We start from the raw sequence: 13,918 nt of genomic DNA on the forward strand, positions 1-13,918 counted from the left end.
GTCGCGCGTATCGCATACGTATACTCGACGTATTCCTCTCGCCGCCGCCGCCGCCGCCGCCGCCGTCTAGGGTTTTCGCCGGCGCAGCCGCGCGTGTTTTCGCCGTCGTATGAGCATCCGTCTATCCGCCAACCTGGACCCCCGGCGCCCTCACCCCCATGTCGTCGAGGAATCCACGCGGCGCCGCCCACGGCGGCGGCGCTGGCGGAGGCCGGAGGAGGGCGGCGGCTAGTGGCGTGATGCAGACGCCGAGACATGTGCGGATGATCCAGGAGGATCTGGCGCGCGCCCGTGCGGCGTCCGAGGCTGCGGCCGCGGCCGCGGCCGCGGAGGCGCAGCGCCAGGAGGAGGAGAAGAGGGCGAAGGAGGAAGAGGAGAGGAGGCTTCGGGAGGAGAGGAGGAAGAGGAGGCAGGAAGAGGGTAGGAAGCGTGGGGAGCGGGAGGAGAAGCGGCGGATGGAGGCCGCGCGGAGGCGGCTCGGCGTCACCGTCGCTGATGCTGCCGGCGGTGGTGCGCAGAAGCGGCCGGTGTATGAAGCTAGGAAGCCTAAAGTGCAGCCGAAGCGTCATGATAATGCCCAATCTGAAGCCGATGGGGGAGAAACGCAGGGCTTGAAGCGCCAATTGGAAGACGAACAGAGCAATGCATTACCGGAAGACATTAACAGCGCAGTTTGTGATGTACTGAAATCAGGGGAGGAACAAAGCACGGGATCATCGGGAGAGGACAGGAGAATTGACGATGACGATGCTTGGGAGAACAAGAGCTTTGATGATTTTGATGTTCTGTTGCGTGGTGAATCTCCCTGTTTTCGAGAAGAGGAGAAATCGGAGGAGAAGCATGTGACTTCAGCAGCTCCGATCACTAATTCAATCAGTGTGCCTGAAGAGATTGAGGAAGATGAGGTCTATGTCCCTCTCGATGAAGGTTCAAGCAATCGAGTTGATAGGGAGCTTCGTGCGCCGATATGTTGCATCCTTGGGCATGTGGATGCTGGAAAGACAAAGCTGCTTGATTGCATCCGCCGCACCAATGTGCAGCGAGGGGAGGCTGGGGGCATCACGCAGCAGATTGGTGCCACCTACTTACCGGTTGAGAACATCAGGGAGAGGACCTCGTTGAAAGTTGAGGCCACCATCAAAGTTCCTGGCTTGCTCGTAATTGACACCCCTGGCCACCAGTCATTCAGTAACATGCGCTCGAGGGGATCGAGTTTGTGCGATGTTGCTGTGGTGGTGGTTGACATTACGCGTGGGCTTGAGAAGCAGACTATTGAATCCCTTGATCTTTTGAAGCGTCGCAATTTGAGGTTCGTTGTTGCCTTGAACAAGGTCGATCGACTTTATGGATGGAAGACTTGTCCCAATGCACCAATAGTGAAAGCACTCAACAACCAATCTGATGATGTCCAAAGGGAATTCAAATGGAGGGCAACTGAGGTATTTGTACATGTCATTCTGTGCATTGGTTTTCTAATGTTGAATTGCATTGAATCACTCAGGATTATTTTGATTTTTTTCGTAATTTCATTTATTATGAAGGTTATAACACAGTTTAAGGAATGTGGCTTCAACACTGCGCTGTACTATGAAAACAAGAAGATTAAAGAAGTGGTTAACATTGTCCCAACCAGTGCTGTAAGGTGTGTCAGCTATATGCTTTGCTGCCTGCATCTATTTAAGCTACATGCTTCATATGTTTTCTAGAAATTTAACTTGTAATATAATGTTCTCCAGCGGTGAAGGTATTCCCGACCTTCTATTGTTACTGGTGCGTTGGGTGCCAGAGATAATGATGGAGAGGCTAAACTATGTTGATTCTGTGGAGGTTTGTTCTTGATCCATTACTCTTTTTACTCTCCAGTTATTATTGCTATTTTTGAACTATGAGCGCGAGGGTTTGTATTAATTCGTACTATAACTATTGATCTTGTTACATATATCATTATTCATTGTATTGTGCTAAATGTGATTTTGTTGCCATATTTGTTTCACTTGTCAGTGTACTGTGCTGGAGGTCAATGAAGATAAAGACTATGGAGCTACGATTGATGTAGTGCTGATTAATGGTGCTCTTCGAAAAGGTGATCAAATAGTTGTTTGCACCAAGCAGGTACCACTTTAGTAAGCTTAAGATTGTAAATCCAGCCTTTCAATGTTGCCTCATTTGTTCTCAGCACCTTTTCAATTTTCATCTGCAGGGACCTCTCACGACCAGTATAAGATATTTGTTAACTCCTTGTCCAATGAAAGAATCAGGAGGTAAGGTGAGTAAATAATGAAACCCCTGTTCTTTTTGTTCATGCATTTTTTTTTTCATCGATATTGGTTCTGGATAGTAAGTATATGGAAATATTTGCAGTGGAAAATAATATATGTAAATGTCCAATGACTTGTTTTAGACATTCAAAACTGCAGTTTCTGTACTGAGAGAGAAACATGTTGCTTATTTTCACTAGTTAGATTACCATATGTGGAAAATCCATCTCCATCACAGAAGAGGATAGGTAGTTAGCATTGGCAATTAACACTAGTGCAGGAACTCTAGATCATCTAGAGCATGCACATATGCACTAGTTATATTTGTTGCGAATGTGGACCTACCCTAAACCCTTACTCCCAAATGTCAACATGTCTCATGAATTAGTTCTAAGATGTAAACCTGAGGTCGGATACCAATTTTTTAACCATCAGATTGTACAGACCTGCCATTAGGCTTTACATTTTTTTTAGTGTTCAAACTGTGCTGTATGATGGATATAGTTGGTATTGGTGCTTAGGTTCTACATACAGAACTAGATTTTGAGGTACATTGCCATTTGGGAATAAGGATTCAGGATACAAATTCATTCGCTTGTCACATATTATTGCTAATGCATATTTGTATATTCTATAATCATGTTGTTGAAACGTTTTAGTATCCTTGCATCGAAATTAGAATGATAAGAATAAGAACTAGCTTTAATTTTTGTTTGCCTGATTATAGTAAGAACTCTTCCTGATATTTACAGGAGCTTGTGGACATCATCAGTACTTTGTTTTTTTTATTATGGCTCATAAGCTGTGTGTATATCATGCTATCAAGAACAACAAGAGTAGTTAAATTAGGCTACTGTGCTGCTGAGACAATAATCGTTACTACATTTGTGGGATTCTGAGTACTACAATATAGTGCCCACAAACATCTGTGCCCTACAGTCAGTGCAGCAGCACTTGCTTTTGTATCGCTTAAGCCTGAAACATCATAGATACACTAATGGAAAGCTGGTGCCACCATACAAGAATTTACAGATAGTAGTGAGACATGAACCAAGAGACTGTCAAGAAACCAAAGGAAGAAAAGGAAGGACCCAAAATATATTATATAGTCAACTAACATCAACACATGATTGTTAATTATGAAGAATTATTTGCTTAAGTTCATTTTTTCCAGCTATGATTCAATTATTATCACCTTAAGCTGATGTCTGGTTCAAAACCATAACATGATGCCAAAATATCTGGAGTTATAAGTTTCCATTGTTTTCTTCCCCTGGATGTGATTTCGAACTACTCCTGTTCTTTTGCCTGATGCTGGCATACAGTGAGAATAGGAGATGCATTAAGTATTATTATTCATTTCTAGCAGATTCTATATTCGTAGTTATTTAAACTCTTTTGTAGTTTGTTCGCCTCATCATTTGAGTAAATGAGGCAATTCAACTTTAATGTTTTCACACTGAATTGAGAAAAAGTTCTTTTGGGTGTTCTTACTAACATATCTCTGCAACTTTTATACCAGGGATCATACAAGCATCATGAGGAGCTTAAAGGTGCGCAAGGGGTAAAAATCGTAGCACGAGTAAGTTTCATTCCATTCGCATTCCTTTATGAAAAATCCAACTTTCAATGTACTCATTTGCATATTTCCTCTGTTCAGGGAGGATTGCAACATGCTATGGCAGGCACTGCTCTCATTGCATTGAAGCCGGTGGATGGTTTGGAACAAGCTGAAGCTGCTGTGATGCAAGATGTTAGTAAGGCCATCAGTCTCATCAATGAGAATGATATGGGTGAGAATGAAGATGGAACAGCAATACAAGAAATAAGTAGGATCAAAACTTTCAGGGAGGGTGTCTATGTGCAAGCATCTAGTCTTGGAACCTTGGAAGCGATTACTGAGCATTTGAAAACCCTTTCTCTTGACGTTCCTGTCAGTGGTTGCAACTTAGGCCCAGTCCACAAGCAGGATGTCATAAAAGCAACTACCATGCTGAAGCGGAAAGAAGAGTATGCAGCCATCTTGGCCTTTGATGTCAAAGTAATGCCTGAGGCTTTTGACCTTGCAGCTGAATCAGGGGTGAAGATTTTTACGGCTGATACAGTATACAAGCTTGTTGACAGCTTTACTGATCACATTAAGAAATTGAAGGAAGAGAGGAAGAAGCAATGTGCATCTGACACAGTGTTTCCTTGCACCCTTAAGATTCTGCCAAACCGTGTCTACCATAGCAAGGATCCAATTGTTTGTGATGTTGAAGTTCTGGAAGGCGTAGTCAAGGTACTTCGTTGAGCTCTTTGTTGTAAAGTGAATGCATTCGTAATTATTTAACTGTTGATATTAGTGCATAAGAAGAAAGTCACAAATCGATTACTGATGTTAATGAGTGATTACTTATGAGTTATATTTTCACTGCTTTATTGATTGTTGTACTTCCATTTCAGGTGGGAACCCCAATCTGTGTCTGTGTTCCAAGTAAGGATAGAGGTGCAGACGTCGTTCATGGCCTTGGGAGGATCTCCTCGATCAAAACATCCAATGGCATGCAGATTCATTGTGCCAAGAAAGGAGTAGTGTCCATAAAAGTAAGAACATTATATATGTTGGATTTTTATTTTTTACTTATGACAGGTGAAAATGGGAAGAAAAATACTAACGAATTTCATCTCCACCACCAGATAATGGGGGAGAACCCTCAGGAGAAGTCCCGATTGTACGGACGCCATTTTAACGCCAACAACGACCTGCTCAGCCAAATCTCTAGGAAATCCATTGATGTGCTGAAAGAGCACTATCGGGTATGGTCTAGCGCTGCTGCTATCGGTAATCTTGGAGCAGGCTTCTACTCTTCTACTCTTAGTTGTGTGTAACGCGTGTGAATTTCCTTTTTGCAGGATGAGATGAGTGATGAAAATTGGCAGCTTATCCGCAGGCTAAAGAAACAATTCGGGATATCCTGAAGCCTTGGAAGATTTCTTACTAGATTTTCCCTCGCAAGTCCTGAGATCTTTGTCCTTTTTTAAATGTTTTAGTTTGTTCATGGAGACGCTTGATTTTTTTTTATGTTTTAGTTTGTTCATGAAGACTCTTGAACTGAGTTCTACTTGTGTTGTTGAAAGCCATTTTCTGTTATGAACTCAGAATGATAAAATCAATAATAGACGCTTGGATATGTTGAAATTGATGTAAGTTGTGTTTTAGTTGCACCTACGATCTTCATAAAGTGAACTGTGCAATCTCGTTGCAATGAATCGACATCAAATGCTTTCCGATGCCCTGCTGAAGCCATGAGAACCGCGACAGCGATGACGAACATCGACAGCATGGCAGCAAGCAACTGGTATGTTTTCCTTGACGACCTCCGGTATTCCCCGAAGAGGATAACGCCCCAAAATGTGCTGACAAGAGACAGTGCCTGATCATGGAACACCAGAAGTTGTATCAGAAATGTAAAAAGATCAGCTTGCAGAAATCGCGGGAAGATGGTAAAGAATACTTGGACAGCATCAGCAGCTGCATATCCAGCAGCCTGCCCACCCACGTTCCGTGAGGAACAGTGAAGTCTTTGTACGAGTTGAATTAGGATATTTAGAAATCTAGATTAAATTGGTTTTAAAAATTTCATAAGATAAATTTATCTTAATTTCTATCTAAATACACTTTAGATTTATCTAGTGTATCTACTCTATCGCTCAACATGATTATAACATATTCTAGCAAGTTAAATTACAAGTATGTAAATACGGAAACATAAATAAATTATAGAGACAAATTCGGTACAAAAGATCTTTATCTTATGATATCGATGATATGAATGTCGCCCCTAGTTCACGTTAAAGCTCTATAAAGAATATGCTCTGATCGCCAAGTTTCTTCCAGTCACGGCTCTTGAGCTACTAATTTAACAGTGATAACTCAACCATATGTGCAAAAATCAAACTTAAGACAGAAACCTCGTGCTGAAGAGTTTCTATTAGGTAACACAATCATCTTGAAGCGAATGAATTTTTGTCACTCATTTAGATCATCTTATTGCCACAATCTTAAATGGGGAGCGGGTCGGCGCGGCCATGGTAGGTAAGAGGGATGGAAGTGAGGCTGGCGACAAGTCTGAGGGGAGTGAGATATGGAGATGAGGAGTGGGGCGGCGCGACGCAGCTGCGGTCGGCATGGCCACGGTAGGCGACGGGGACTGCAATGAGGTCGGTGACAGGCTCGAGGAGAGTGAGATAGGGATATGAGGAGTAGGGCGACATGACCGCAGTTGGCGCAGCTGTGGTAGGCGAAGGGGACGATGGCGATGTCGGTGACCTAGACGGATTTCCTGAAAAACTATATGTTGTTAAAGATTCGGGTACTATTTTAAATTTGACTCCTCGCTCTCCGCTTCCCACTACCCCCATAGACACAAACTGTTCGTCTCCCTCGCTAAAGCGGTGAGAAGTTCATCTCCCTCACTCTCTTCATTGCCATCTGATGCACTTCCGTAACATTTTTTGGGGTTTGTTTGCGCGAGTGAGGTTCGAGATCTGGGCTCCGAATCCCCTTCCCTGCACTGAGGTAAGTAGGGTTTGCATCGCAGTTTTGTTAGGGATTGATTTGATCTGTGTACTAAGTATAATGTTGTTGTTGTGCATCCTAGATTTGTATAGAATATATCTTTGTTCACTGCTATCCAGTGCTGGGAGGATGGGGTTGTTCCTATGGTTGCTTACATGATCATGATGGTTGGCATCGATTTTGGTCCTATGGAACATGTGTTCTTTGCTGTTGTGAAGGTGAAGGATCAAGGATACTGACTAGAGGGGGATGAATAGGCAGTTTTAAAAACTAATTGCTAAGCGATTAAGAAAATTTACGAAAACAAACTAAGGATCACTAGATCAATAAGTAGAACAACTAAGAGCTAAGTTGAGGTTTGCAAACCTAGGGTGATATGCAACAATTTATAATCTAGTAAGATAAATTACTTCATGTAAATTGCATGAAAATAAATAACTCAAGATAAGGTAAATAGCTCAAAGATGACACAAGAGATTTTTCCCGTGGTATCGGTGATTTGCCGATCACGCCTAATCCACGTTGAGGTGAGTTCAAGCTTCAAACCGCTTCTCTATCAAGTATTCAATTCTCACATGAGAAAGGGTTTATACCGAGCAACTTGACCTTAAGCCAGAATTGAACAAAAACTACTCAAAACCTCGATTCCACTAGCTAAGCACTTTACCGCTCCGACAAGACGTGCTCAAACCTCTCATAATCACCACCGCAGCTCCTTCACAATCTTCCTTGAAGGACTCGACGGTGCCACAACCTCCAAGCCATCTAGGAGGCGGCAACCTCCAAGAGTAATAAGTTGATGATACTTTCTTGAAGGATCACAAGTACCTAATTGCTCAAACTCTTTAAAATTATGCACTAGTTGCTCTCAACCTCTCAAAGGTGCAATCACCAAGTCAATGGAGAGGGAGAGTAAGGGCAAGAGCTCAATGTGTTGTATTTATGTGCTAGAGTCAAGAGGTGCATACAATGAACCAGCATGCCCTTATTTATACCCCTCTGCACAAAAACTGATCGTTACTGCCGTTCTGACAGTTCTGCGGAAGTGACGGTCAGACCGCGGCACCATTGGTGGTCAGACCGCCCCCGTAAAACGGCTATAGACAACGGTCGAAATTAATTCTGACACAGGCTCGCGGTCAGACCGTCACCCTTCTCGGTCAAACCGGCACAATCTTGACGGTCAGACCAGCCAACCCCTCGGTCAGACCGTGGGACCCAAAACTCTCTGTATGATTCTCGGTCAGATCGGAACACCCTTCGTGCCGTATCGGTAAGGTTTGGTTCTATCGTGTCTTATGTCGTGTCATACTATACTTATTAGATACATCGATTTATCCTATCGTATCGATAGGAAGGTCTAAGTATAGCTTTTGACATGTCGTGTCGTTATCGTATTGTACTGGTTTAAGTATGCTCTTATTTTATATCGTCTGATAATGTTTATATATTTGTGTCTCATAATCTCATACTTATGTCTGTTATACTTACACACGCTTCATATTACCAGACAATATTTACATATTTATCTCTTACCATTCCACACTTGTCTTATGCTCACATATTTCTATTAATGTCCCACATTTTATATTAGAAGTATTAGAGAATAAGCATAAAAAATAATCATGTAAATTATGTCATGCCTTTTTCATGCTATGCTGACATGTACACGGTCTAAACTATCATGCCGTGTTGGCACGATTACAATATCAAAGTTCTAGATACTGCACGGCTCTCGTGTTCATATCATACCGTTTTTGGTCCAAAATATTTCATAGGTATCGTGCTTTAAATCATACTAAACTCGTACTCTAAATGGTACAGGAATAATACGGCCCAAAACCCAGCTCTACTCTGACCATTATTCAGTGTCAAGAAAGTCAGCAGGAGGAGAATTTTCGCTTCCCTTCGAGTGGCAGGCACCTTGCATCTGCGTGCACCCTCTGTCTGACGCCTCGGCCTCGCACACATCCACAACCCACCTGCTCCTCTCCCTTGACCCGCCGCCTCCCCTTCCCCCTCCGGTGGCCATTGCGGCCGTGCGGACTGGTCCGCTCTAGGGCTCACGTCCGTTTGGGCCGGCCGGTTCATTCGACGGCAGAGGCGCGCGCAAGAAGCAGAGGTGGGCGGAGCGGAGCGGAGTGGAGGGGAGAGATCAGTTGCCACGAGCTTTCTTGGAACGATTGATTTCTTCTGCTGTCGAGGCTCGCGGCAGCCATGTCTTTGGAGCTCATCCTGTGGCTCTTCTCCTTCGCCTCCGTCATGGTCCTCATCGGCCTCACCGCGTACCAGGCAAGCCCCAGCTCCTTCCGCCTTAAAGCTTCACCCTTGAGCCGCGAATCCGGTCCAAATCTTGCGTGGAATCGGCAATTTCCTGACCAATTTGGGGCTGCGGCTGTCGGGATTTTGTGAGGTTTTGACGGAATTTGTTGCAGAGTTCGGTCAACGGTGCCGTTCTTAGTCGTCGTTCCTTAGAGGATGGGGGATTGGGAACTAGTGAATTGCAAGCTAGATTTTGTTTTCTTCTTCAAAAAAAAAAAAAAAAAATGAGCGTTGTGTTTTGGTGACATTCTGTTAAAACTGCAAAATGAAACCATCTTGGTAGAAAAAGTCCCAATATGTTTGGTTAGAATAAATCCAGAGTTATATTTTTTTTTGTGGTTGGCAGCACAATTTATTGCCATGTGCTTTGGTATGGTAAAGTTTGGATGGTACGGATTCAGTAACTTGTTAAACACATGCTGCTAAGCGTATTATTGTTCCGTTTGGAATGTTAGCGCCAGCTGCTGGTACTGGTGTGAAACCATATATGCCATGAGCGTATTCCTTTAGTTGGTGTGAAACCAGACTGGACGTCAGTGGCACTTGCATTATTGTATCTTCAGTGTCTCAAGCTCAAATTCAACATAATTGATCCGATCGCGATACTTTAGGCTCACCACATCAATATATAAATGACTAATGTGCTCGATTAGTCAGAATATGTTCCTGCAATGATTATCAGGCTTTATTGGTTTGTTACCATTTTAAAAGTTGATCCTGATTCATGCACAGATTAAACCTTTGCAAGTAAAATTTAGTAATTTATGCATCAATCTACATAGTTTCTTGTTAGCTTATCCACTCTTTTTGATTTATTCCACTGATTCTGTCTTCCTGCTTTTGTAACAGCTTATCTGTTTGTCTGATTTGGAGTATGACTATGTCAACCCATATGATTCGTCATCTCGCATCAATGCAGTGGTCATTATAGAATACTCACTCCAAGGGGCCCTGTGTGCTTCTTTCCTCTTGACACTGCATTGGTTCCCATTTCTAGTCATGGCACCTGTAACATATTACCATGTGAAACTGTACGTCCAGTTGCTTTAAGTCTTCAAGTTTGTTTTATCAAAATATTCATATTATTACATCATTGGCTACTTTGCTGCTAATATTTATTTGCACGAATTTGACATCTTCATTAATTATTTATACATGGAAAGAACATTTTGAAATGATCTATAAGCATCCAAGGAACAACTAGGTAAGGTATTGTACTTCTGTGGTGATAATTTGTAGTTTTCTACATGTTCTGGGCCATTTGTTGTTTTCTAGTTATGCAGCACTTCCTATTTCTACCCTGAAAATATTGGTCTGGGTGTTAGAGGCAAAGAGAAGAATGTAGTGCACTATTCTAATATTATACTTGCCTAGCTTTTATAGGCCTCAATACAAAATTTGGCCGCTAGTTAACTTTATTATTGCTGCAATAGGACACATTAACCCAGCTGCTGCTATGTGCATTTTATTTGTCAACATGAAAAGTTCCCTTTTCACCACTCTTTGCTAGAAAAGAACCAGTCGATAATGTTTTTGCTGCAATTATTCAGTAATCAGCATGGACCACTGACTCCACATTGTTGGCCTTAACAATGATTAACTAATGTGATTCTTAGTCTGTTCTGGTATAGGGTACAGCACTACAGCTATAATATAGTAGAACTCAAATGTAGGTAAGATAGGGTACAGCACTACAGCTATAATATAGTACAACTCAAATGTAGGTAAAACAACTGATTTTAATCTCTCGAACATGGGCAAACACCCCTGTTTATATTATTACATGTGGGAAGAAAATTCCCCTCTTCTCTGTGCAGATCTATCATATGAAACAGAGTTAGGATGTGATTTAACATCCGAGAAATCTATGCAGGGTTGTAGCCCATCCAATTCTCGTTCTTTCATACTCTGTTCGAGAGATAACACTTTGACTACTACTTTTTTGTTGAAATATATTGATAAAACATAGCAAAAGTATACTATTATGAAAGTATTTTTTGAAATAAATCTACTCGTATCATTTTAAAAAATCCAAACTCAATACATAAAAAGTAATTTGTAGCCAAAGTTTGAAACGATTGACTGCACGCAACCCAAAATGGCACTTATTTGTTACTGGAGGGAGTAGTTGAATAGAGAAACATGAATGTCTCAGTTCTTAGCCTGAGTTCAGTCAAGTTAGAGTTCTTTCTTCTTTGTTGACGCTTCGGATATAGTGCCCCCCTGGCATTGCAGCTACATCGGATTGATAATTGAGTGAACTTGCTTTTGCGGGATGTCTGAGATGCTTTTTAATCTGTTTAAAATCAAGCATATATGTTCTAAATGATTATTTGCTTCTTGGCCTAGAAATCATTAGTTTGTGTATAAGTTTTTTGTGTAGCAAAACAAAGTAGATGTTTGCATATTCCCTTAATGTCATACAGTTTCCTATATAAGAAATTTAACCTGTAAATTTAAGTTTGTGTTATTTATTTCTTGTACCTTCATGTTAGTTGTTTGTTGTATTATGATAGTCAAAGAAAACATATGATTTTATTTTTAATCAGGTATATGGCTCAGAAGCATCTTGTAGATGTTACTGAAATTTTCAGACAACTAAATGGCGAGAAGAAGTACAGGATGATCAAGCTTGCCTTCTACTTCTGCCTATTTATTATAACTATTTACAGGTTTGACTTCAGATTATTTTTTGTCATTATTATTTTGTAGAATTGGAGTATAGTATGCATTCAATTGTTTGTTCTAGTTTTGCCTCTCAATTTGTCAAAAACATCCCATGACATTATCTGAAACTTATAAAATGGTCATATACCAATATTGGCCCTTCCATGTTATATGACAGAAATTTCTTTACTTTATATGTTTACTTAAGTTAGCTTATTTTCCTCATCGGAATATATTCTGAAATTTAAACTCCTGTTGGGGGTGTGAACGAATGATTGAAGGGTTAGTGAGAAATGACTTGGGAAATAAAAAAATTTCTTGTCTTTACACCATGTTTTCAAACATGCGAGAAATCACGAGCAATAGTTGAAATTTGTAAGTATGTTCAGTGTTGGGGGTCGTTGTTAAGGACCCCGACGGTACCATGGCTTCGTTGGCCCATGCCTATAGGCCCGCGTTTCCCGAAGGCCGCTTTCTGACTTCCAGACTTCGGAGTGACTACCTCCCGGAGCCATGTCTCCTGAAGCCTCCCTCTCCTGGAGCCATGCCTCCCCCTGGAGCCTTCGTCTCCAGGGCTCGAGCAGGCTTCCCGAAGGCTACGGGGTAGGCCATTAGACCCCAAGAAAGATCTGCAAGGAGAGAACGCTGGTAATCCTTTGCCTGCAAGGAAGTGATCGGCATTAATTAACTAGGCTAGTGGGCATCGTCCCGACATCCCAGTACAATGGGGGTTATCCTGACACCCCTGATATCACGGCGCCGGGCCGTAATTGGCAACTGGCTCACCCCTCTAGGTACAGTCATCCAAACAATTACCATGGTACATATCTATCTCTTATATAGGGTAAAAAGTAGCTGTTCATGATAAAGCCATGTAACTCAGTCTTATCCTGGATACTTTACACATAGCGGTAACTTGCTCGCTAAGCTACGCCCAACCCTATAAATAAGGGGTTCTGGCTGTCTGAGCAGAAGGACACGCTCAACACAGCACGGAGGAGCATAATCGCAGTTTTCCTGTGATACTCCCCTAGCCCAGTCCATATCTTTAAAATCAATACATTCGTGGTATTCCTTCCTTTCAAACTTTGTCTCCAAGCTTGAGTCTCTTCTTTAGAAGAAACCCTCGTCGTACTTGCTGGGGCAAGACGATCTTTTGCTCCAACATTCAGTGTTATGAGACGTGGCCTCACATATTTGATCAATTTTTCAGCCTTGTGATGACAGCCGTGATGTTGTTTATTGATGAGGATACAAATCTGGTTGAAACTAGGACTATCTAGACTTTGCTGCCAACTTGTCACGGGTGGTCAGGTATTTCACTATCACATTTTTGTCACTGGCAGATGAAATTGATTATGATGCAATTAATTAAACTCGTTGAGTTCAGTCCTTGAACAGCAGGCTCAATAGAGCACTCTCAGGAGGAACTTGTGCAACCAGAATGGAGTGCATTACCCAGCCTTAGGAGAAAGATCAATTTGTGCCCTAGCTGGAGGAGCTAATCTGTTGTCTCAGGTGTTTTTATCCATCAAACAGAACTGACAAATCTGATGTACTATGATTTTGACTAGTTTGGGTATGTCAAGACCCTCTGTGTAAATTAGGCTGGCAATGATGCATTGCCAGACAATGATCGCGTGTTTTAGAGACAATTGCGCACTTTATTTGACCTTGTATCAAAATGCTGTTGTTGTATTCATTTCAGCTCCGCTTTGCCTGTGTAAGACTGAGAACGTAGTATTCATTCACCATAATTGTCCTCCTTGGGAGCTAGATACCAAGATGAATTAAAGATTATCCTGATGGGCACAGTTTCTCTCCACAAGATTTTATTTGGGCATGAAAAAGCTGCTAGCAAACAATAGCTGACAAGCATGCTACATATATTATTTTAGGGAAACATCTTGGTCTATTTTTCAACTCTCGAAACCATTCATTTTGCACTCTCAAATTAGTAAAATTGTTCATTTCACCCCTAGACTTGTTTCCTGAATTGTTTTGTCCATGTCAACCGCCAGTAATTTAGTTTGTGTTTATATAACATCTAATAGCGTTGTTATCAGTGTAAAAAAAAGGTGAATGGTTTTGATAGCGGATGCAGGTTAAA

The 13,918-nt window shown here is 41.8% G+C and overlaps 2 protein-coding genes across 2 annotated transcripts; both read left to right on the plus strand.

Moving 5' to 3' along the window:
• On the plus strand, positions 1-5,448 carry LOC133906290 (eukaryotic translation initiation factor 5B-like). Its single transcript, XM_062348153.1, has 10 exons — positions 1-1,439; positions 1,542-1,642; positions 1,737-1,827; positions 2,002-2,112; positions 2,201-2,266; positions 3,781-3,840; positions 3,919-4,539; positions 4,704-4,844; positions 4,938-5,057; positions 5,154-5,448. The coding sequence occupies exons 1-10, from the start codon at positions 159-161 to the stop codon at positions 5,217-5,219; spliced, it is 2,658 nt and encodes an 885-aa protein (XP_062204137.1). The 5' UTR covers positions 1-158; the 3' UTR covers positions 5,220-5,448.
• A 3,295-nt stretch (positions 5,449-8,743) lies between these two features.
• Positions 8,744-13,620, plus strand: LOC133906429 (protein cornichon homolog 2-like). The gene is made up of 5 exons (XM_062348326.1): positions 8,744-9,111; positions 9,991-10,172; positions 11,691-11,813; positions 13,022-13,122; positions 13,199-13,620. The coding sequence occupies exons 1-4, from the start codon at positions 9,037-9,039 to the stop codon at positions 13,089-13,091; spliced, it is 450 nt and encodes a 149-aa protein (XP_062204310.1). The 5' UTR covers positions 8,744-9,036; the 3' UTR covers positions 13,092-13,122; positions 13,199-13,620.
• The last annotated feature ends 298 nt before the right edge of the window (positions 13,621-13,918 follow it).

Source organism: Phragmites australis, chromosome 23, assembly GCF_958298935.1.
Source record: "Phragmites australis chromosome 23, lpPhrAust1.1, whole genome shotgun sequence".
Classification (NCBI taxonomy): Eukaryota; Viridiplantae; Streptophyta; class Magnoliopsida; order Poales; family Poaceae; genus Phragmites; species Phragmites australis.

Coding starts and splice junctions, on each gene's coding strand:
- LOC133906290 (XM_062348153.1), top strand. CDS start 159: ATGTCGTCGAGGAATCCACGCGGCGCCGCCCACGGCGGCGGCGCTGGC. Junction 2,267..3,780: donor TGAAAGAATCAGGAGGTAAG/GTGAGTAAATAA, acceptor CTTTTATACCAG/GGATCATACAAGCATCATGA. Junction 3,841..3,918: donor GGGTAAAAATCGTAGCACGA/GTAAGTTTCATT, acceptor TCCTCTGTTCAG/GGAGGATTGCAACATGCTAT.
- LOC133906429 (XM_062348326.1), top strand. CDS start 9,037: ATGTCTTTGGAGCTCATCCTGTGGCTCTTCTCCTTCGCCTCCGTCATG. Junction 9,112..9,990: donor TCGGCCTCACCGCGTACCAG/GCAAGCCCCAGC, acceptor CTTTTGTAACAG/CTTATCTGTTTGTCTGATTT. Junction 11,814..13,021: donor TTTATTATAACTATTTACAG/GTTTGACTTCAG, acceptor TCAATTTTTCAG/CCTTGTGATGACAGCCGTGA.